This window comes from Anas acuta, chromosome 27 (assembly GCF_963932015.1).
Source record: "Anas acuta chromosome 27, bAnaAcu1.1, whole genome shotgun sequence".
NCBI classification, from domain to species: domain Eukaryota; kingdom Metazoa; phylum Chordata; class Aves; order Anseriformes; family Anatidae; genus Anas; species Anas acuta.
The window spans coordinates 653,443-672,974 of record NC_089005.1 but is presented as its reverse complement, the minus strand read 5'-3'; the positions used below and the strand labels follow the sequence as shown (position 1 = coordinate 672,974).

Below are 19,532 nucleotides of genomic sequence, written 5' to 3'. Positions count from 1 at the left end.
CAGCTATTGCAAGTAATGCCCTTAAATTCCATCCCACCCCCCTTGCCCAGAGGGCCGTGGATTATTTTAAGTGCCAAGTGTTTTGTCCATGCCTGTGGCAGCCGCGGTGCATCGCTATCTGCGTGCATATGTAGGGCCGGGGGGGCATCAAAGCCCCGGCTGCGACCCACAGCACCTGGCCAGGTGTCAAACGGGGTCCATCCAGGTCAGGATTCCTGCGGGGTTTGCAGAAGGAGCGCCCTGGGGCCATGGGCACATCAATGCCTTCACCTGGAGAAGCTGTGAGCCCGTGGCAGATACGTGACCCTGGGGTGCTCTGCGCTGATGCAATCCAGCCCGAGCCCAGGCCTTGACCTTGCTGGGGCTGTGGGACCATGCAGCCACAGCCACCCCTGCTCCCTTTGCAGTTTTCCTCCTTTCCTCCCACCCCTGAGCAATGCCACATCCCTCAGCTGGGTTTTTTGGCCCTGTCTCCTGCCTGCGCTGAGTTTGCGGGGCTCCAGGCTCGCCGAAGCCGTGCGAAAGAGCAGCTCGGGCTGCCGGGGCAGGTCCCTGCCGTGCTGGCATTTGGTCCTCGCCCCACACCTTGCGCTCGGAGCCGCCTTTGTCCCGGGGCCGGCAGCTGTGTGGGTGCAGTTGTGCACCCAGCGGGGGGCCAAGCAGCCGTGGGTGGTGGCCTTGCACAGCTGGGGTGCTCCGGGGAGGTCCGGGGGGGACAAGTGTTGGCTTTGTCACGGCGTTTCCCACCCCATTTTGTCTGGGGCAAGGCAGAGCAGAGCTCCCGGAGGGCCCCTCCGACCAGTCCGTGTCCTGGTGGTTGGAGCAATGCCTTCTGCCCCGAGCTGTGCCTCGCTCAGCCAGCTGAAGGGCTGTTACCGTGCCCGATAAACCCTTGCTCTGTTTGCTCTCACGCGCTCTTTCCTCACACAGCCAAAGCAAACCACGCTTATCTTCACCTCCTGGAGCACGTGCGGCTCCCAGGGACTCGGGCACCGACCCACGGGCACATGGAGGCCGTGCCTTGCCCAGCCCCGAGGCTCCCCAGGGCATGTGCCCACAGACGGTCCCTGCCCTCCCTCCCATCCCAAGGCCTTGGGGTGCTGAAGGGCTCACGTCCCCCAAGCCCCGGCCTGGCCCCACAGGACCTCATAGCAGGCAGGGCCTGGAGCTGCCCCCCCAGCACCACCGACCCCGTCTGGGGGTCCCTGTGCCCCGCAGCCGATGTGTATTGGGCCCAGCAGGCCCCGAGCAGGCCCCGTTCCACACACGGGGCCCCGGGCAGACACCTGCCCGCCCCACACGTAGCTTTGATGTCTCCCGTCCAGCCTGGGATCAATCCCGGCCTGGCTGTGCCCCCCCCCCCCTTCCTTCCCCAGGGTCGCTTCTGAACCCGCTGCTGGGTTTCAGACACACGATGGAGGGGCTGAGATGTCGAGATATGGCCCTGGAGGGACTGGGGGGTCCCTGGCAGGGCAGGGGGCTGAGGGGGGAGAAAGGCAGCGGCCCTCTGAGCTGTCCTCCCTGTGGTTATTTTGAAGAGCGAGCTCCTAGCCTGTGAGGGAAAAGGCACAAAAAATAAATAATAAAATAAAAATAAAAGGGTTTTATTTCAGAAAGAGCCCCGCTCCCCAGGTGTCTGCCCCCTGCCAGGGGTTAGCACCAGGGCCGCCCTCTCCCAGCGTTTAACAGCCCCCGCAAATGACCCTCTAATGACGGCTGCGGGGGCGAGGTGCTGGTGGGGAGGCGAGGGGGCTGAGAACCAGACGAGATTTGTTTATCCACCGCCAGGGATGTGGATTGGGGCCCATCAGGCTGGGCCGGGGATGTGGAGTCGGGGCAGGGGGGTCCTACGGGGGGGCCAGGCTCAGCCCCAGGTCCCCGCTCAGCCCCACAGCACTGCCTGGGCAGGGACCCCCGGCAGCAGTGCCCCAAAAGCGAGCTGCCTGCCCCAAATGAGTGCTGTTAGGGAATGCCCTGCCCTTATCTCCCAGGGGCAAATAAAGGTGGAAATCCACTTAGCCCCTCTCCTCGCTTCAAAGGCCGCAGGTGCTTCCCCGGTGGCTCTTGAGCAACCCAAAATCTACATGATCAGGGTGGGAACGGCACCCTCACCGTCCCCGGAGTGGGGTCACATCTTTTCCTGATGTTCCATTTGGGGTCCCCTTGCTCTACAAAGCCCGGCGCCCTCTGCGTGCTGTGTTAGTGCTGGGGGCTCCCAAATCCACCCCCCCCGTGCCCCGATCTGCCCCGAACATCCCATGGGAAGCTGCACGAGCAGCCCAGCTCTCCTCGTGGCGGCCGGGCAGGGTGGCCCAGAGCACCCGAGGGTGGCCGGAGTGGGGGGCAGCGTGGGTGTGTTACTCCTGGGGGGTCAGAAAGTCCATTTGTACCAACAGGGCACCCCGCAGCTGGGCTGGTGCTGCTGCTCTGCAGCCTTATCCCCTTGTTTTAAGGCCGGTGGCATGTTGGTCACATCGGGAGGGGGCTGCCAAGTGCTCGCCGCCCAGCTGCTCACACCAGACCCCAGCTGGAGGCTGGGGGGGACGTCCCGAGAGACCACCCAGCAGCAAAAAGGGGGTGGAAGCAGGCAGCATGCAGCAGGCGTTTCTTAAATACATAATTTATTGAGGAATGGTACAAACACGGCCCTTTCCCTACCGCCCCATCCAGTGAGGGGTTGAAAAGGTTTGAATGAGGCTGTGCAGATGAAAGCAGCTGAGGTTTCCAGGGCAGGCAGGAGGGCTGGGGGGGCTCAGAGGTACCCCGACAGACCTCAGGGCTGCGTTACATCCAGGGGCACCCAGCTTATAAGTGTGAGCTCTTATTAGAAACTTTTAATAGAAATCTGATAGAGTTTTCACAGAAATACAATAGGAAATGTAAGAGAAACGCCCACCCCGGGGGGGACGCTGCAAATCTCAGCTGTTTGGGTGCTGAGCGAGGTCGGGTGTGGGTGCTGCAGGTGGCCCTGGGCGAGCCTCCGGCTACTGGGAGTGCTCGGGGTGTGCAAGGGCAGCACCGACACCGAGGAGGGATGCTCCACGAGCACGAGAGGAGCAGCACCAGCCCAGCAGCCTCCCCATGCATCACCTGGGTCTGTCCCTGCCCCGCAGCACTGCCACCACAAGGGACATTCCCCTCGTCACCCCCCCGCCACCATCCACCTCCCGCAGTCCTGTCTCGGTGCTGTCTCCTCTCTTGTGTCCCAAACCCCCAGGCACGAGGGTCTCGGAGGTGTTGGGGGCTCAGAGATGCCCCATCCATGTGCTGCTCGTGGCTGGCAGCCAGTCCTTGGGGACACGCAGCCCCGCTGTCCCCTCCCCAGCACGGGAGGAGCTCTCCTCAGTTGCAGCCGCACTCCTCGATGACCATGTCCTCGTGGTGGCGGACGACGATTTCGCCCTTCTCGTAGTAGAGCATGGAGAGAGGGCTCATCCTGATGGGCGAGCAGGCAGGGCACGGCACCTGGTGGGGCTTGTAGAGCTGCAGCAAGCTCTGCGGGGACACGGGAAGGGCACGGCCTCAGCTCCATGCCCCGTGCCGCCAGGCTGGGCGGCAGGAGCACGGGGCAACGGGGGCAGCGGGGGCAGCAGGACCCCTCTTACCTGTATGTAAGCGTGGTTGGTGGGCTTGAAGGTCTCGTCCACGGGTGACGGGCACTGCCCCTCGCACCGGTAGGCGTTGTACTTCTTGGGGTAGACGATCCAGCTGCCCCAGCCGGTCTGCTCGAAATCCACCATCATGTCCACCCTCCGGCACAAGGACTTGGCGTTGGCGTCCTCCCCGGGGCCGGGAGCGTCGCTCACCTTGATCCTTTGCTTCTCCTTCCTGTTTCTGCGGTGCCGCCGGCTCCCCGAGCCCCTGGGGCCGCCGTCGCGCATGACGTGCTTGGAGGTCTCCACCGTCCTGATGAGGCTGTGGTCTCCTGGAGACTTGTCCTTGGAGAAGACAAGCAGCAGGGCGCTGTCCGCCAGCTCCTGGGGCACGGCCGGCTCCTCGGGGACGAGGACACTCGTGTCCCACGAGCTCAGCGTGCTGGTGGCCAGGGCAGGCACCGCGCTCGCCTCCCACAGCCCCATTTCTGCAGACCCCGGGCTGCCAGGAGCCGCGTCCTGGTGGAGCCAGGACCTGAGCGTGCCGGTGAGGTCAAACACCTCCCAGGCAGCCTGGCTGTCGGAGGGGCTGCCGGAAAACCTGCCCAGAAAGAGCTCTCCAGGGCAGGTCCCTCCGGCCGGGCACCGCCGCCGGCTGTGGAAGACGTCCAGGGTGAGGTTGGGGGCCGGGGGCAGCGCGGGGGGGTGGACGCGCAGCTGGGCCAGGCTGACCTCCTGGCTGCCCCGCAGGGACGACATGTCGAAGGAGAGCGCCCAGCGGGAGCCATTCCGCCGGGAACCTGCGGCAGGAGAGGGGATGTGAGGGTGGCCCTGGGGTGACAGGGTGCATGGGGACGGGATGGGGACGGGGATGCTCAGGGACAGGACAGCTGAGGGCAGAGCCAGACGTTTTGGGACGGCGCTGTCTGGGGATGGGGATGCGCAAAGGTACCAGGGGACAGCGCGGTGCTGGGATGGGGATGCTCAGGGATGGGGCACTCGGGACCGGGCACCTGGGAGCGGAGCCGGTCCCGGGATAGGAGCGCCTGGGGATGGCGCGGTGTCGGGACGGGGACGCGCAAAGGCACCGGGGGACAGTGACAGAACCCGGGATGGGGATGCTCAGGGATGGGGCACCCGGGACAGGAGCGCTCGGGGACAGCGCCGGGATGGGGACAGGGATGCTCAGGGACGGGGCACCCGGGGGCAGAGCCGGTCTCGGGACAGGAGCGCCCGGGGACGGGGATGCGCAAAGACCCCGGGGGGGGGACAGCTCCGGGCCGGGGTCCCACTCACCGTGCGGGGCGATGCTGAGCGCGGCGGCGGCGGCGGCGCGGAGCGGGGCTGGGGGGGCGCGGAGGAGCTGCAGCATCAGCGGGGGGCAGCGCGGGGGGGCGCGGGGGGCGCAGCCCACCCGGAGCAGGAGCAGGGCGCAGAGAGCCAGCGCGGAGCGCAGCGGGGGCCGCATGGCTGCCCCGGGCCGCCCGCCGCCCGCTATTTGTACGGCGGCCCCGAGCGCCGCCCCGAGCGGCCGCGGCCCCCCCCGGCCCCCCGCAGCCCCCTCCCCGCCCGGTCCCCTCCCCCGGTCCCTTCCCCGCCCGCCCCCGGTGTGCCCCCGCCCGGCCCTTCGGCCCCTTCCCGGGGGTGCGGGAGCCGGGGGGACACCGGGGACACCGCGGGGACACCGCGGGGATACCCATGGGGACACCCCGGAGGGGGACACGGGGATACCGGGGGGACCCCAGGGAGATGCGGGGGGGGGAACGGGGATACCCATGGGGACATCCCGGGGGAGGACACGGGGATACGGGGGGGACACCAGGGGTATGTGGGGGGACACCGGGGGGGGGAATCAGGGACACGGGGGGGATTTGGGGACACCGGGGTCACCCCGGGGACACCTGAGGGACAACGGGAGAGGGACGGGGAGACCTCGGGGATACCCCGGGGGGGACACGGGGATAGCGGGGGGACACGGGGGGGACACGGGGGGATGCCGGGGGGGAAGCAGGGCACCGGGGGACACCCTAGGGACACGGGAGGGACAACGGGGGGTGAACGGGGACAACGAGGGGACACCGCGGGGATACCGGGGGGGGCACGGGGACACCGGGGGGACACTGGGAGCGCCCCCCCAGCCAAAGGAGCGGCCGGGCGGTGCCGGCAGGCTCCCTGCCCCTTTTTTCCCCCTCCCCGCTCAGCCCCAGCCCCGAGCCCCGCTTCTCCCGCTGCCTGCGTGACGTCACGCCCCGCCACGCTGACGTCACGCTGACGTCTCGCTGACGTCACGCCTAATTCCCCGCCCTCCCCTCCCGCCGCCGGCAGGGGGCGCCGCCGGCCCCTTCGCTGTGGGCCCCACCGCGGGCATCGCCCTTTGAAGAAGCGGCAAGTCTCGCGAGAGCGCCGCGGTCTCGCGAGAGCGGCGGCCATGGCGGCGGCGGCGGCGGCGGCGATGGCGGCGCCCGGCGGGGAGGGCGCGGAGGCGGCCCCGGAGCCGCCGCCCCCCGCAGAGACCCCGGCACCGCCCGAGCCCGGCGCTGCCGACGGCGACAGCGGGTGCGGGACCGGGCCCGGGCCCCGGGAGGGGGGTACCGGAGGATCCCGGTGCCGGTACCGGGGGGGTGCCGGGGGTGCAGGCCCCGCGCTCAGGCCCCGTTTGTGCCTTTCAGGGCAGAGGCGGCGCCGGGGGACGTCGCCGCGGCGCTGGAGGCCGAGTCCGGCAGCGGGAAGGACCCCCTGGTACGGGGGGGGGCGGTTTTGGGGGGTGGTCACGGCGGGACGGGGGGCAGGGGTGTGAGGGGGGGACATAACGGGTGGGGGGGGCCCTTAACGGGTGTTAACGGGGCCTGTAACCGGTGTGAGGGGCCCCCCGGGGTCCCGTCGCCGTGTGAGGGGCATTTCCTTACGGTTTCAGCTGACAGAGAGGCTGCGGAGCCCCCTTTAGAGATATCCACCCCCCCCCCCGGGATGCCACCCTGCGCCCGGAGGGACCCTGCCTGGGTGATCCCCGGGGGTCCCCTCTGATCGGAGCTGTTTTGGGGCTCTGTGATCCCTGCAGTCACCTCATTACGCACCTCATTGCTTTTACCCCAAGCTACAAAGTGTTTCAGGCTCACTCGCAGCTTGGCTTTATATCAGGGAGGGGGGTGGTACAGATATTCCCCCCAAACTCCCCTATCTTGCCAGTTATCAGTTTGGCAGCCCCCACACAACCCTTCGCCGCCTGCCCGGGTCAGGCTCTCAGCCCCGTGCTCTGCTTGCAGGAAGGTGCCGGCGATGCCTCAGAAGCCTTGGACACGCAGGCGGGCTCGGTGGACGAGGAGAACGGGCGGCAGCTCGGCGAGATCGAGCTGCAGTGCGGGATCTGCACCAAGTGGTTCACCGCAGACACGTTTGGCATCGATACCACGTGCGTAAGCTCTGCTTAGGGCTGGGTGTGAAGCTGTGGTGTCTCTTTTTATTTGTGCCTCATATTCTTTTTTAAAAAAAGCAAAATGTCTGCATAAATCATGTGCGGGTTTCGCCTTGCGCTGCCCTTGTCCACCCCCTGTAAGCAGTGACAGTCTGCTTGGGGCTCAGTAAGAGAAATCCGTGCAGAAGCTGCAGCCGGAGGAAGCTAAAAAATTAACATCATTAATGTGCTAAAAAATTAACGTCATTAATGGGCAGTCTGAACACAGCGTTGTGTGCAGTCATTAACCCTTCATATTTCTGTGCAGTGCTTTAATTAATAGTGTGCTGTTAGAAATCCTTTTTGTGCTCAAATCAATGAGTTTTGAAAGGTTGCTACCAGGTCCGTCAGAGGCTAAATTGATTATTGGTTTGTGTAAGAAAAAATGGAAACATAGAGTGGGATTCTCAAGGACCAGGACTGTGTATTTTGTGCCTAAAAAGTTCCCCAAAGTTCCACTTAATTTTAATTGATTGACTCTGGTTGGGCTCCATGGCTAGAGGGTTGGTCTGTTTTTGCTGGGTGAATTCCAGGATTTGTCTGAAACAAGATGACACTCAGTTTGCTTACAGTTTTCCAATGAGTTCTGGGGCTTTTGTTACTGCTCATGATAAAATTAATTTGATGAAAATACTATGGAACCTGTAAGATGTTCTTTTTGTAGTGGGAGCATGAGAGTAATTGGTTTCCTAACCTGATGAAGGTAAGGCATGCACCAGAACTTACAAACTGTGCTCTTTTCCAGATCGTGTTTGCCTTTCATGACCAACTACAGTTTCCATTGCAATGTTTGCCATCACAGTGGGAACACGTATTTCTTAAGAAAACAAGCAAGTAAGTCTAAAAGCTTGCTCATTGAAACTTTGTGTTGGATAATCCTAGAGACTTCATTTTATCTAGAGTCTGCGATTGCCATTTGGGCACTAACTTTGTAAAGGTGAAAATCTGTTCGATGTTTGCTGGTGGGGTGGGATGGAACTTGTGGTGGTTTCGTCATTACTCGAGATAGCACGGGTGCTTTGTGCTCTGTTATCACTCTGAGTGCTCGTGTGTTTGATCTTCCTCGTGAAGCCTGACCCTAGCTGTGGTGTATCTTTGTTTTTAAGATCTCAAGGAAATGTGCCTTAGTGCTCTGGCCAACTTGACGTGGCAGTCAAGGACACAAGATGAGCACCCAAAAACCATGTTCTCAAAAGATAAGGTAAGGCTGCTAGAAGATTATCACAGACCAAAGTAAGTTACAATGTCGCTGAAGAGCAAGTTCAAACAAATATGGGCAGTGTGACTTTCAGACTTGTGTTGTTAACTGCTGTTGATAGGATTTCTTTTTTTTTTTACAGGATATTATCCCGTTTATTGATAAATACTGGGAGTGTATGACAACAAGACAGAGGCCTGGGAAAATGACTTGGCCTAATAATATTGTCAAAACCATGGTACGTAATTGGAGTTAAGTTCACGGGGGATTTTCTGTGAGCGATACAGTTGTCTGATGTTCATGTTTGAGGTCTAGACTTAGAGCTAAATGCTGAAGATTCTAATGCTTCTTCCTGCAGCTGCTTATGTATTTGGTACTGGTAGGACATACTAATAGTATGTGTTTTGACTTAAGCATTTGTTAATGAATTTGCTGTGATCATGTATCCCGTGTGGCTTACACTTGTTCTCTGTTTCAGTGTAAAGAAAGGGATGTGTTCTTAGTGAAAGAGCATCCGGACCCAGGGAGTAAAGATCCAGAAGAAGACTACCCAAAATTTGGACTTCTAGACCAAGTACGGAATTGGATCTGGAAGGAAGATGTGCTGCTGGGAGGGAAGGGAGGGAGGGAGAGGTGTTAGTGCCCTGTTTGGACTTGGAATTGTAAGTTTGTCTGAGCCTGTACTTCAGCTCTTTCTTTCCTTCCTTTTTCAGGATCTTGCCAATATTGGTCCTGCGTACGACAACCAGAAGCAGAACAACGCTGTGTCCACAAGTGGAAGCTTAAACGGCAAGTTCTTCACTATTTCTTTTTCCAGTATTTGGTTTGAAGCTGCATTTTCCCTGTCCTGTAGCCTAGCACTTGTGCAGTTACATCAGCTGAGATGCAACAGATAAACCTGTTGTGTGGACTGAGGTCGTGTTTATTATGTTCCAAACACGTCGAGCCAATCTCACCATCCCTTTCTGTAGAGATTAACTTACAGTAAAGGTTCAGCTTTCTTCTTCGTGGTGGCCAGCTACTTCAAGGTGCTCCCAAAAAAGCTGAGCTCCATGGTTTCCTTACATAAGTGTTTTATTTTGCATACTTCTATTACTCGGATTTCCTGTTTTCCTCACCCTGGAGATTTGCAAGTAGTGAGGGTCGGTATGAGTAATGTGATCCCTTCTGATCGCTGTTTGTGTTTTACTGTTACTCCTTTTTGTGGGATGACAGCTGTGCAAAGAACTTTCCCCAACTCATTACGTGTAATTTTAGCTATCTTACTGTAGTAGTATTAAGAGCTGGTGACATTTCCTTGGACCATTCCATGTGAAATGTGCTGAATTGTTACCTAACAGGAGGCGATTTGGGCTTTTTAAAATAGCATCTAAGGCTGCGTTGTCTCCATTTCGTGCACTGGTTGTTTTTTCCTTTAACTATTGGAAGTTTCTCAAATGTGTGGTGCCACTTCTGTTCTTACAGGTGGAGCCTCTTTGGGTGGTGAATATTTACCTTTCAGCTTCTAAAACTTAAGTATTATTGTGGTTTGGAAAGCTTTTTTGCTCAGTTATCTTAGAAGCTATATTCAATTTAAAAATCAAAAGTGTGCCCTGATGTGATTGCAAGAATATTTTAATACAAACCAACAATTTCACCTTGTAATGTCTAGCAATTAGAAGCTTTTAATTTATCATATTCTGCCCCGCCTGACTGGTTTAAAGTTTTATTTTCAGTTAAGTTTATTTTTAGTCTGTGTTATCAGTCTAAACCTGATATTTTTGTGATTTAAAATTATAAATAAGAGATCTGAGTCTATGACATCCTGATTGCTTAGGTAAATACGTGGTGACAACCTGGGGAGTCCCAGTATCTGCACTAAAGCCAGCAGGTGCAGTTTAGATCACGTCACGTGTGTGCAGAATATGGTAACCCTTCAGAGGTCTGAGCCCCTCACACTGCAAGGGGAATGCTGATAATTCAAAGCTTGCGATGTTTCTAGTTTCAACCCAGTTTGTGGTTCTTAAAGGTGTTTGTCTGCAGTACAGAGAAATTCTAGTGTTCCTTGTAAATCAATAGTAATGCTTTTTGAAATAGTGTAATGGTAAAATGCATACGCAATTTAGCATATTGAAATGTTAATACTGGTAGTAGTTTGGTAAAATTTGACATGTAGCTTGTCCTGTAACACTTTTATGTATCACTAGAAGTTGGGGGCCATAACATGAAATGACACGTGCTTTAAGCATAGTACTAATTGTGGTAATACTGAAGAGAAACACCTGTAGTGCTTTTCCTTTTTACCCAACTTCAGTGTATTGTATTTTATAGATTAAAATACATAGTGCAGTGCTTACTGCGTGTGCAGGTATTGGTGTCAGAGTGTTTCTCCAGCATCGTGTGTCACTGAGCTGACAGCTTTGCTTACAGTCAGATAGCGTATGCTGTAGGTTGGGTTTTCTGCTGCTTTTGCAGAAATAAATTTGAATTGTGTGGCTGGAATCTCCATGAAAACAAATAATAATGCTTTCAAACAGGAACCTGGTGCTGTTGGCTGGAGATCTTTCTGCAAGAGAAAAGGTTTTTATAATTCTTATCGTAAAAACTGGAGTGGAGTTCATTGTATTGGTAAAACTCATTTCACTTCCACTCTAAGTTATGACACTTGACAAGTTGACTGGAACCTACAAAAAGTTCTGGGTGTTTCTGTGCTTGGTGAAGTTTGTCTCCAGCATAGCTGTGTGGAAGAAGGCACACGAGCTAGTGAACAGATGTGAACTTGGCTGCTTCTGCCTCTTCTGTTCATGGAGATTCCACACTCACGGGCTCTCTTTGGTCACCGGTTGCTTACCATGCTGTCATTTCTCTGAAGGGGGCATTGCTGCAGGAGGCAGTGGGAAGGGACGGGGAGCAAAACGCAAGCAGCAGGACGGAGGGACCACAGGAACGGCCAAGAAAACCAGAAGGTAAGAGGAAAGAGGGCATAGTGACACAATGATGAGCACCTATAGCATTTGGAGATGCCAACCTGTAGTTTCTGTGCTTCACAGCGACCCGTTGTTCTCTGCGCAGCGGCTACCGCCCCATGGCTATCCTCTGGAGCACCCCTTTAATAAAGATGGCTATCGTTACATCTTGGCTGAGCCCGACCCCCACGCTCCTGACCCAGAGAAGTTGGAGCTGGACTGCTGGGCAGGGAAGCCAATTCCTGGGGACCTCTACAGAGCCTGCCTCTACGAACGAGTCCTCCTGGCCCTGCACGACCGAGGTACGCAGCTGGCTGATCAGACACGTGGTGTAGCCACGTGGTGTAGAAATCACAAATGAATTGTGAGCCTGCTCTTATCTGCTGCAGCTCCTCAGTTGAAGATTTCGGATGACAGACTGACTGTCATCGGCGAGAAGGGCTATTCCATGGTACGAGCCTCACACGGAGTGCGGAAAGGAGCGTGGTACTTTGAAATATCCATGGATGAGATGCCTCCGGACACAGCTGCCAGATTAGGCTGGTCACAGCCACTGGGTAAATAATTGTACCAAGTACTTGTAGCAGGCAGTGGTTTCTAACTAGTTCCTACTTCTTGTTGTTGTTTTTCCCGGTAATTTAAGCCTCAGAAGAGGAAGTGGTGTTCAGCCTGACTAGTTTGTCACTGCTTTACCAAGGGATAAACTCTTTCTGTAGGTGCTCTGAGCTGTGCAGAACTGCTGTACTGGCAGATCCTTTATGCTGCTGCATGCTTGGCCCTGCTTAAAGCTTTAGTCACCGTATTTGTGCTAATGACAGTTGTATTTATTAACTGAATGTAATTATTAGCCCAAAACATGAAGGGTTGTGCGTATAGAAGTGTTCCTGATACGATCTGAATGCATTGGTTCCTGCAGGGAACCTCCAGGCACCTCTGGGATACGACAAGTTCAGTTACTCCTGGCGCAGCAAGAAGGGAACCAAGTTTCATCAGTCAATAGGGAAGCACTATTCATCTGGCTATGGCCAGGGAGATATCCTGGGCTTTTACATCAGTCTTCCGGAAGATACTGAGACTGCCAAATCGCTGCCTGATACTTACAAAGATAAGGTGAGATGTGGGCTTCGTTAACTGAAGAGGTGACTGGGGACTAGTGGGAAACACCTTGCGCAACCCCGTTTTTCCTCTCCTTGAGTGTGACCTTCCCAGCCTACCTCTGGGTGTCACTCTGCTTCACAGCAGGGAAGTCTGAAGTGTTGACTTCAAGAAAACAAAATACCCCCACCCAGAGGCTCTGCAGGGGAACGCTGCATGTGCCCTGCTGAATGAGATCGCCCACATCTTGTTTCATCTACTCTTCCCCTCCTGGTTCTCAAATATTTGAGCTGTGTGAATCACTCTTCTTGGGTACTCTTGGCACAATAGGCACACCCATCCCAGAGCAGGGCTCCTGTAGGTCTGCCGTTCTTTAATGTCACTGTAGGTAACAGATCTTTGGCTTATTTCTGAAGTATGTGTTTCCTAATATTTCAGGCTTTGATCAAATTTAAAAGCTACTTGTACTTTGAAGAGAAGGACTTTGTGGACAAAGCAGAGAAGAGCCTAAAGCAAGCACCTGGAAGCCAGGTAAGTTAAGCATTGGGAGGTGGAGTGGAAGGATGCAGAGCTGAAGAATGGTGAGTCTGCTGGGACTGGGTTTTCTGTGTGTTACTCACTTCTATTTAACGGCCACAAAGGGAGGCTGATCATCAAAAAGAATACAAGTGAACTGACCAAACCAGCTGCATGCTTTGCCTGTAGTGTTCTTGCTGTCACTTAAGTATGTTAAAAATGTCTGGCATCAGGCAGAAGGGGAGTCACTGATAAGCTGCCTTTTGACAATTACTTTGTGGCTTACAAGTAAGGTCCTGAACATCAGCATCAGTGGAAAAAACTTTTCATTTTACTTTTCAGATAATATTCTTCAAGAACGGTGTCAGCCAAGGCGTTGCTTTTAAAGACATTTTTGAAGGCGTTTATTTTCCTGCTATTTCTTTGTACAAAGGCTGCACGGTAAGTAACGAACTGTCAAACATACTGCCTAAGTCCAGCCATAGTTTTATTAATGCACAGAGTGGACATGCTGGGAGGGTGTCAAGCTGGGAGGGTATCAAGCAAGCCCAGTTAACTGCACAAGGATGGGGAGTTGTTTTATTAAAAGCAGTCTAGAGCAATGCAGCTGTTCACATGTGGGATTTAACTTTATTTCACTGAGTGAGTGCTGTCCTTTGGTGGGAGGATGTATGTCCCCATGTTCTTGCACAGGGTGCAGTTAAGCTCAGGCAAAATTCTTCAGGCCTCACCCTCTTACACTCCTATCTCTTTTTTCCTCACTTTTCTAATGCAAATGTCTTCCATAGGTTTCTATAAACTTTGGACCCTATTTCAAGTACCCACCCAGAGATATCACTTACCGGCCAGTAAGTAATGACTGAACTTCTGTTCCCCCCTACTTTGTTTAAATACCCTGGGGCTATCACTAAATGTGGTTGAAAATTTGCTATGGTGGGGAGGAGTAGATTTATAGCAAGCCTGGATCTGAGCCTCTTCAGGTTTTGCACTTGTAGCTTGATATTGCAGCTGAAAGGAATGTATGTAAAAATCTTGAAGGACAAATAGCATTTTAAAAAAAAAAATCCACCTTTGAATAACTTTAAATATTTCATATGCAGACTATAAATCCCTGATTATGCCTGTGATAGCTTTTTAATATGAGGCTGCTTAAGGAAATTGCAGTATTTTTCTTTCTGCTACTGTTTTCAGGGGGGACACAGTCCTCGAGTACAGGCGCAGGGGTGGCACTACCCCAACTGCTGTACCAACAGCAGTGGCCAGCAGGGCTTGTCCCTCTGTCCTGAGCCTGCGTGTCTTGAATCGAGCTAACTGCCTTTTGTTCCCCTTGCAGATGAGTGACATGGGCTGGGGTGCTGTGGTAGAACACACGCTGGCAGATGTTCTCTATCACGTAGAGACAGAAGTTGATGGGAGACGAAGCCCACCCTGGGAGCCTTAAACGAAGTAGGTGCAGCTGTAACAGACCACGGACACGGTGGCTATCAAATCAAGTGGGTTTTATTCTAGGAGAAGGTGCATCACTCAGAACAATCTGTCAATGAACAAACACGATGAAGCCAATGCAGCTCTTGTTGGCAGGTGTTTTGTATGTATATTTGTTACCTGCTGAAGATTCATGCGCTACCCCTCTGCTGGAGTCTAAGTGAGTGCAGGTCTAGTATGTATTGTGCTATTTGTGAGCATCTCCCGGAGTCTTCAGTAACTTACGGCGTAGCTAGCTGAAGAAGCAACTATTGTGTTGAGATAACTTCTCACCTGATGTACTGGGGTTGTAACAGTCACTTTGCAGTGAGAGCAGGCTGCAGCTGGACCTACCTGCTGTCTGTATACGTGCAGAAGCAACATTGACACTTCTGCTCACCCGCGTTTGGCTAATTGTAAACAGCTTCCATCCAGAAGGATTGTGTTGTAACAAGACTACTGCATGTAAGACTGAAATTTGGGCTTCTGCCCAAACTGTATTTTTTTTTTTACATAAACTGGCAGCCAGTTTAAAAATAAACCTTTCTTTAAACTCTTACATTTTTGTCTTGTGATTTTTCTTCTGTTTAGATAACTAGTTTCATTCGTAACCTGTAAACTCGAAGTAGCTACTTCAAATCTGAAGCTCTCCTCCAGCTACCTGCATGAAAGCATTGACTGTCTTTACAGGGACTCCTGCCAATGACCATCATTACAGAGCTTTGAATAAATAGTTTTCCTGTACAGACATGCATAATTATAATCAAATAAGTTAGAGCTGCTTCACTGGGGGAAAGGAGGGGAATAAATTTTAGGTTAAGTCCCGTGTTTGCACACTGAGCAGGTGCTGGCTGGCCCCGCCTTCTGAATCAGGCTCCTGGGACCTCCCTAATAACTAATTAGCCAAGGCCTTTAATAGTAGACATTACTAATAAAGCGTTAACTGATGCAGAAGGCCAAGCCAGCACATGCTGTATGTGCAAACACAATACCTGAAGGGACTAAAATTTCAGGTTGTCCTGCACGTGCACTCAGAGCCTGTGCTGGCTGGGCTCGCCTTCTAAATCAGGCTCCTGGGAGCTCCCAGCTAATTAGTTAAAGCTTTATTAGTAATGTCTGCTATTAGAGGCCTGGCTTGTTAGAACAGGCTGGAGTTAAACTGCATCTGACTTACCTAATTACCAAGATCCCTACTTTTACCCCTGAACAAAGCATTAAATACTAGTCCATGCACAAGGAGGGCAGCTGCTGCCCGGGGCTGGGCGCAGTCAGCAGCTCACGGCCACCGTGCGGGCCAGGCGCTCCCGGAGGTGGTTGGCGAAATCCACCTGTGTCTGGGACAGGACCTGGTTGATTATTGTCTTCGGCAGCCAGCCCTAGGGAGGAGCAGACAGCAGCCGGTTAGTGGGACTCACCACGGACGTAACTCTTGATTTTAGGGGGAAATAGTTCCCTGTGGGGCTTACCTTCAGGTCGATGCTCAGCAGCCATATCAACTTGGTTTGCGAGGGGTCGCCGGCCACCGGGCGCAGGATCATGCAGGTGGGACCGTTCTCAGCTCTACAAGGGCAGCAGCGTGTTAAAAAACAACCTCTGGCTTAACCTTAAAAAGCGCTGAAGCACTTTATAAATTAGGGTTTCCTTCGCAATTTCTGCCTTCCCCAAAACAAAACTCACTTTGCTACTGAAACACACCACAGCAAGGCCGAGCCCATGCTGGGATGTGAATTTAACATTCATGAAGCACTCCAAAGCGAGCACAAGGTGGTTACCTGACGAAGCCCTGCTGCTCTGGCATGGCCCCGTAGGTGGTGGCCATGCCGGCCAGGACGCAGGTGGAGCCGCGCCGCTTGGCGCAGCGCACGCTGACAAAGTCCCGCGGCCCTACGATGTTCCCGGGGGTGGCAGCCGCCTTCTCGTGGGTGATCACCGTGTCTTTTCCGATCTTCTGCAGAATCTGGATGGTACAAATCGTAATGTGAGACATTTATGGCAAAAAAGGGCTACAGGTAGCTAAAAGCTGGCTTTTGAGCAAGTGCATTTCCTGCGGAATCGGTAACAACAGCCCTCCCTCTGCACACAAGCTGCTCTTCTGAAATAGCAGTGTGATTACCACGAAACAGGCAGCACGTCTGAACTAGGAAACATCCAAACTAGAAGTCCAACCCCAAGGAATGGGTGGAAAAACCCCTGCTGTGATGTGCAAAGTGATTCCCCAGCCCCTGTAAGGCCACATGGAGCAGCGGATGGATCTGAGGGGGTCAGAAGGGAGCCTGGCACCCCCGCTCCCTACCTTCACCTCCTTGACGCTGGGGTTCCAGTCTCCCATCTGCTCCATGTTGTCCACCAGCTCGCTGTACACCGCGTCCAGGGGCTGCTCCACCACCACCTCCAGGCGGAACACCTTGCCCACGTCAGGCAGCACCTTGCTCAGCACTTTGTCTCCGTTGTCCTGCCGAGGGGAAGGCAGGGTCAGCACCACCAGGACGGGACCCCCACCCGCAGCAGGACCCCCCTGGCACAGCTCACCACCACCGTCTCCGTCTTCCAGCCCTCCTGGTCCCCGAGGATGCTGAGGGATTTCTGCAGCGCTTCCTCCCCTTGCTTGATGTAGGACATCTCCGCCTCGCTGAAGGGCTTCTCCTCCAGCCTCGAGCCTGGAAGGCGGCAGACAAAAGCCAGGAGGGAGCGTAAGAACATTACAACGGGCTAAGAGTCCTAATACCAGATAAGCTTTATCTACACCAAATTGACTTTGCAGTGCCCAGGGGCTCAGGAGCTCAGCTCAGCTCCCCCAGCCCGCGCTTGCCGTGTGCTCAGCACACCCACCAGCAGCTTCCCTCCAGCCAGACCCCGAGCACCGACCCCTGGGGGCCAAAACGCAGCAGGAGGAGGCAGAGTCCCCCCCCTGCCTGTCACTTACTGAGCAGGGAGCTCCTCCGGCGGACCTGGTTAATCCACGCGCCGGGCCCCGCGCTGCGGCAGGCCAGCCGGCTCAGCTCCTGGCTGATGGCGACCGCGGCTTGTCGGCGGAGACCTGGGGCAGAGAGGGCATCACTGAGCCGTGCGGGGCGTTTGCCAGGCCGTGCTTCTTTCCTTTAAGCTTACAGCACTGAGAACCCCCTGTGCGACTCCTTTCGCCCCCCACCACCGCTTGCTGCCCTCGCGCCACGGGAGCACAGGAGCTGCGCGGGCTCTGCTCCAAGCCCAAGCTGTGCACAGGGAGCTGACGGCACGAGCAGGTGCCCAGGAAAGGCTGTAGGAAATGGAATATGAGCACAAGATCCTGATAGCCAAGGGGCTGTTACCTACAGCTGCTCCTCCCGGGCTCCAGAGCAAGAAGCCTGCAGTGGGCTGAGCGCTCCCAAAGCGCTCCCAAAGAGCGGAGGCGCAGCCACGCTGGAAACGGCGCCCAGCCCTCCCCCATCAGCCCCAGAAACACAGCAAAAAGGGGTCCCAGGGAACAAAACACAACACCCGGAGACCCAAATGCAACACCCCCCCAGGCAGCCCCCCGTGCCCTCACCGGTCATGTTGCGCAGGTGGCGGTAGGAGATGGCAGCGCACAGCTTGAAGGTGGCGGGCAGCATCTCGGGGCTGGCGTCTGCACGGCAAGAGCTCCTCTGCCCCAGCCCTCTGGATGCTCGGCCTTAAATACGCCCGCTGAAGGATGCTGGCTTGTCAGCAGGGAGATAAGAGCCGTCACTTACGGCAGGGCCCCGGGGGCCAAGGCCAGCCCCCTCCCCGCGCAGCTGCCGGGGGCCGCAGGTCGCCCATGGGCTGGGCACCAGGCGCACGCTCGCAGCCTCGTGCAGCCAGACCCAGCCCTGGCCATAGGACAGAGCCCACCGTACCCAGATCCCCGACACGGGACGGGCACCTCACACCCGTTACCGGGACCAGATTTTGTGGGACTGCTGCTGAGGGGTCTGTGCGGGGAGCAGGAGGCACCCCCCGGGCTCCGGCACCCCGCGGCTCCACGCCGGGCACAGCCCAGCAAGCTCGGAGCCCCCGAGCAGCCCCGAGCCCCCTGCCCGCACCGAGGGGCAGCCCCGGGTCCCCCCAGGGCTGGTTATCTGCGGGTGGGCAACGTTGGAGCAGCGATAACGCTCAAGGATGAAATGACATTTCTGGGATGAGTTACGGCCCCGGAGACGAGCGCTCGCGAGCCCCCGTGAATCACCAGCTGCTTCCTTTGACGTCAACTCCTGCACCCTCCTGCGGGGAACCTGACCTTCCTCCTCCTCGCTGTTGCAACAGCTTGGCCCAGGGGGAGGTCAGCCGCTCGCTGTGCCAGCGGAGGACACCCCGAGCCCCCCAAAATGGGCTGGGGGCACCCGGGGAGCCCTGGGCAGAGCCCCTGGGGTGGTCGGCCCTGCTGGTCCCCCCCCACTGCTCCGGGACAGCCGCTCTCCATCACCACGTGTGGGACACGGCCACCACCTGCACGCAGGAGCACAGAAATTTGCTTTCCACCCATGCCACGAGAGGCACCTTGTGCTTGTGTGACTGGATGGAGGCACTGGTGGCACTGGGAGGAAGCCAGAAGCCGTGCACCTCCCTCCCCAGTTACTGCAGCACCACTGGGGAGCAGCAGCCCCCTCCGGGGGGTGCAGGGAGCCCCCCATGCCGGGAGGCAGCCGGGGCTGTTGTTATCCCAGCCCGAGCAGCCGCTGCCGCACACAAGGCCTCGGCACAAGGACGCGCTCTTGTTTTTGAGAAGAGCCAAAACAGAGCCCGGGCAGAGCCACCCCTTCGGCTCCGGGGCTGTGCCAGGAGGGCACCAAGGGCCCTTGGGGGGGGAACCTGGAAAATTGGGGATGTCCCCGGGCTGCTCACCAGCTCCCCGATGCTGGGTCACCATCTCCTCCAGACGTCCCCAGGGGGTCCCACGGTGTCGCCGTGCCACGGGTCAGCAGAGCCTGCAGGGAGGGAGAGGGACCCGCAGCCCCCCGCGCCCCAGAGGCACCGGGATGGGAAAGCCCCCGGGGTGCTGGGGGAAGGGGAGCAGCGGGGCCGGGCTTCGTGCCTGCTGCCCCCAGCACCCACCTCACCGCAGCTCTCCGTTGGGGCAGGAGGAGCAGAGCCGCTCTGCACACGCAGGACACGGCCCCAGCCCCAGCCCCACCTGCCCAGGCCCCCAACTGGTGATGTTGGGATGGATCCTGCACTGGGAAAAGCACCCAGACCCCCCCCAAACCCCCGTGGGGTGCAGGAAAAAGGGAGCTGAGCCACTCAGCAGCCACCCCTGAGCAACCATTCGGGAGCCC

At 56.4% G+C, this 19,532-nt stretch overlaps 3 protein-coding genes across 4 annotated transcripts; 1 reads left to right on the top strand and 2 right to left on the bottom strand.

The window, feature by feature from the left end:
- Positions 1-2,604: 2,604 nt before the first annotated feature.
- On the bottom strand, positions 2,605-5,173 carry NODAL (nodal growth differentiation factor). The gene is made up of 3 exons (XM_068662554.1): positions 4,890-5,173; positions 3,606-4,393; positions 2,605-3,495 (listed from the first exon to the last, which is right to left on the bottom strand). Exons 1-3 carry the CDS (start codon positions 5,059-5,061, stop codon positions 3,343-3,345), a joined length of 1,113 nt encoding a protein of 370 aa, XP_068518655.1. The 5' UTR covers positions 5,062-5,173; the 3' UTR covers positions 2,605-3,342.
- Positions 5,174-5,990: 817 nt separating this feature from the next.
- Positions 5,991-14,821, top strand: ASH2L (ASH2 like, histone lysine methyltransferase complex subunit). Of its 2 annotated transcripts, XM_068662546.1 has the most exons (17): positions 5,991-6,149; positions 6,263-6,332; positions 6,857-7,002; positions 7,790-7,878; positions 8,151-8,245; positions 8,385-8,480; positions 8,721-8,816; positions 8,956-9,031; positions 9,707-9,724; positions 11,094-11,187; positions 11,272-11,489; positions 11,577-11,744; positions 12,104-12,297; positions 12,721-12,813; positions 13,141-13,239; positions 13,587-13,646; positions 14,132-14,821. In XM_068662546.1, exons 1-17 carry the CDS (start codon positions 6,022-6,024, stop codon positions 14,237-14,239), a joined length of 1,848 nt encoding a protein of 615 aa, XP_068518647.1. In that variant the 5' UTR covers positions 5,991-6,021; the 3' UTR covers positions 14,240-14,821. The 2 variants fall into 2 exon arrangements, with proteins under 2 accessions (XP_068518647.1, XP_068518648.1); XM_068662547.1 differs by lacking the exon at positions 9,707-9,724.
- On the bottom strand, positions 14,281-19,507 carry STAR (steroidogenic acute regulatory protein). The gene is made up of 8 exons (XM_068662557.1): positions 19,102-19,507; positions 17,789-18,705; positions 17,186-17,299; positions 16,792-16,919; positions 16,556-16,714; positions 16,035-16,219; positions 15,729-15,822; positions 14,281-15,638 (listed from the first exon to the last, which is right to left on the bottom strand). Exons 2-8 carry the CDS (start codon positions 17,850-17,852, stop codon positions 15,531-15,533), a joined length of 852 nt encoding a protein of 283 aa, XP_068518658.1. The 5' UTR covers positions 17,853-18,705; positions 19,102-19,507; the 3' UTR covers positions 14,281-15,530.
- Positions 19,508-19,532: the final 25 nt, after the last annotated feature.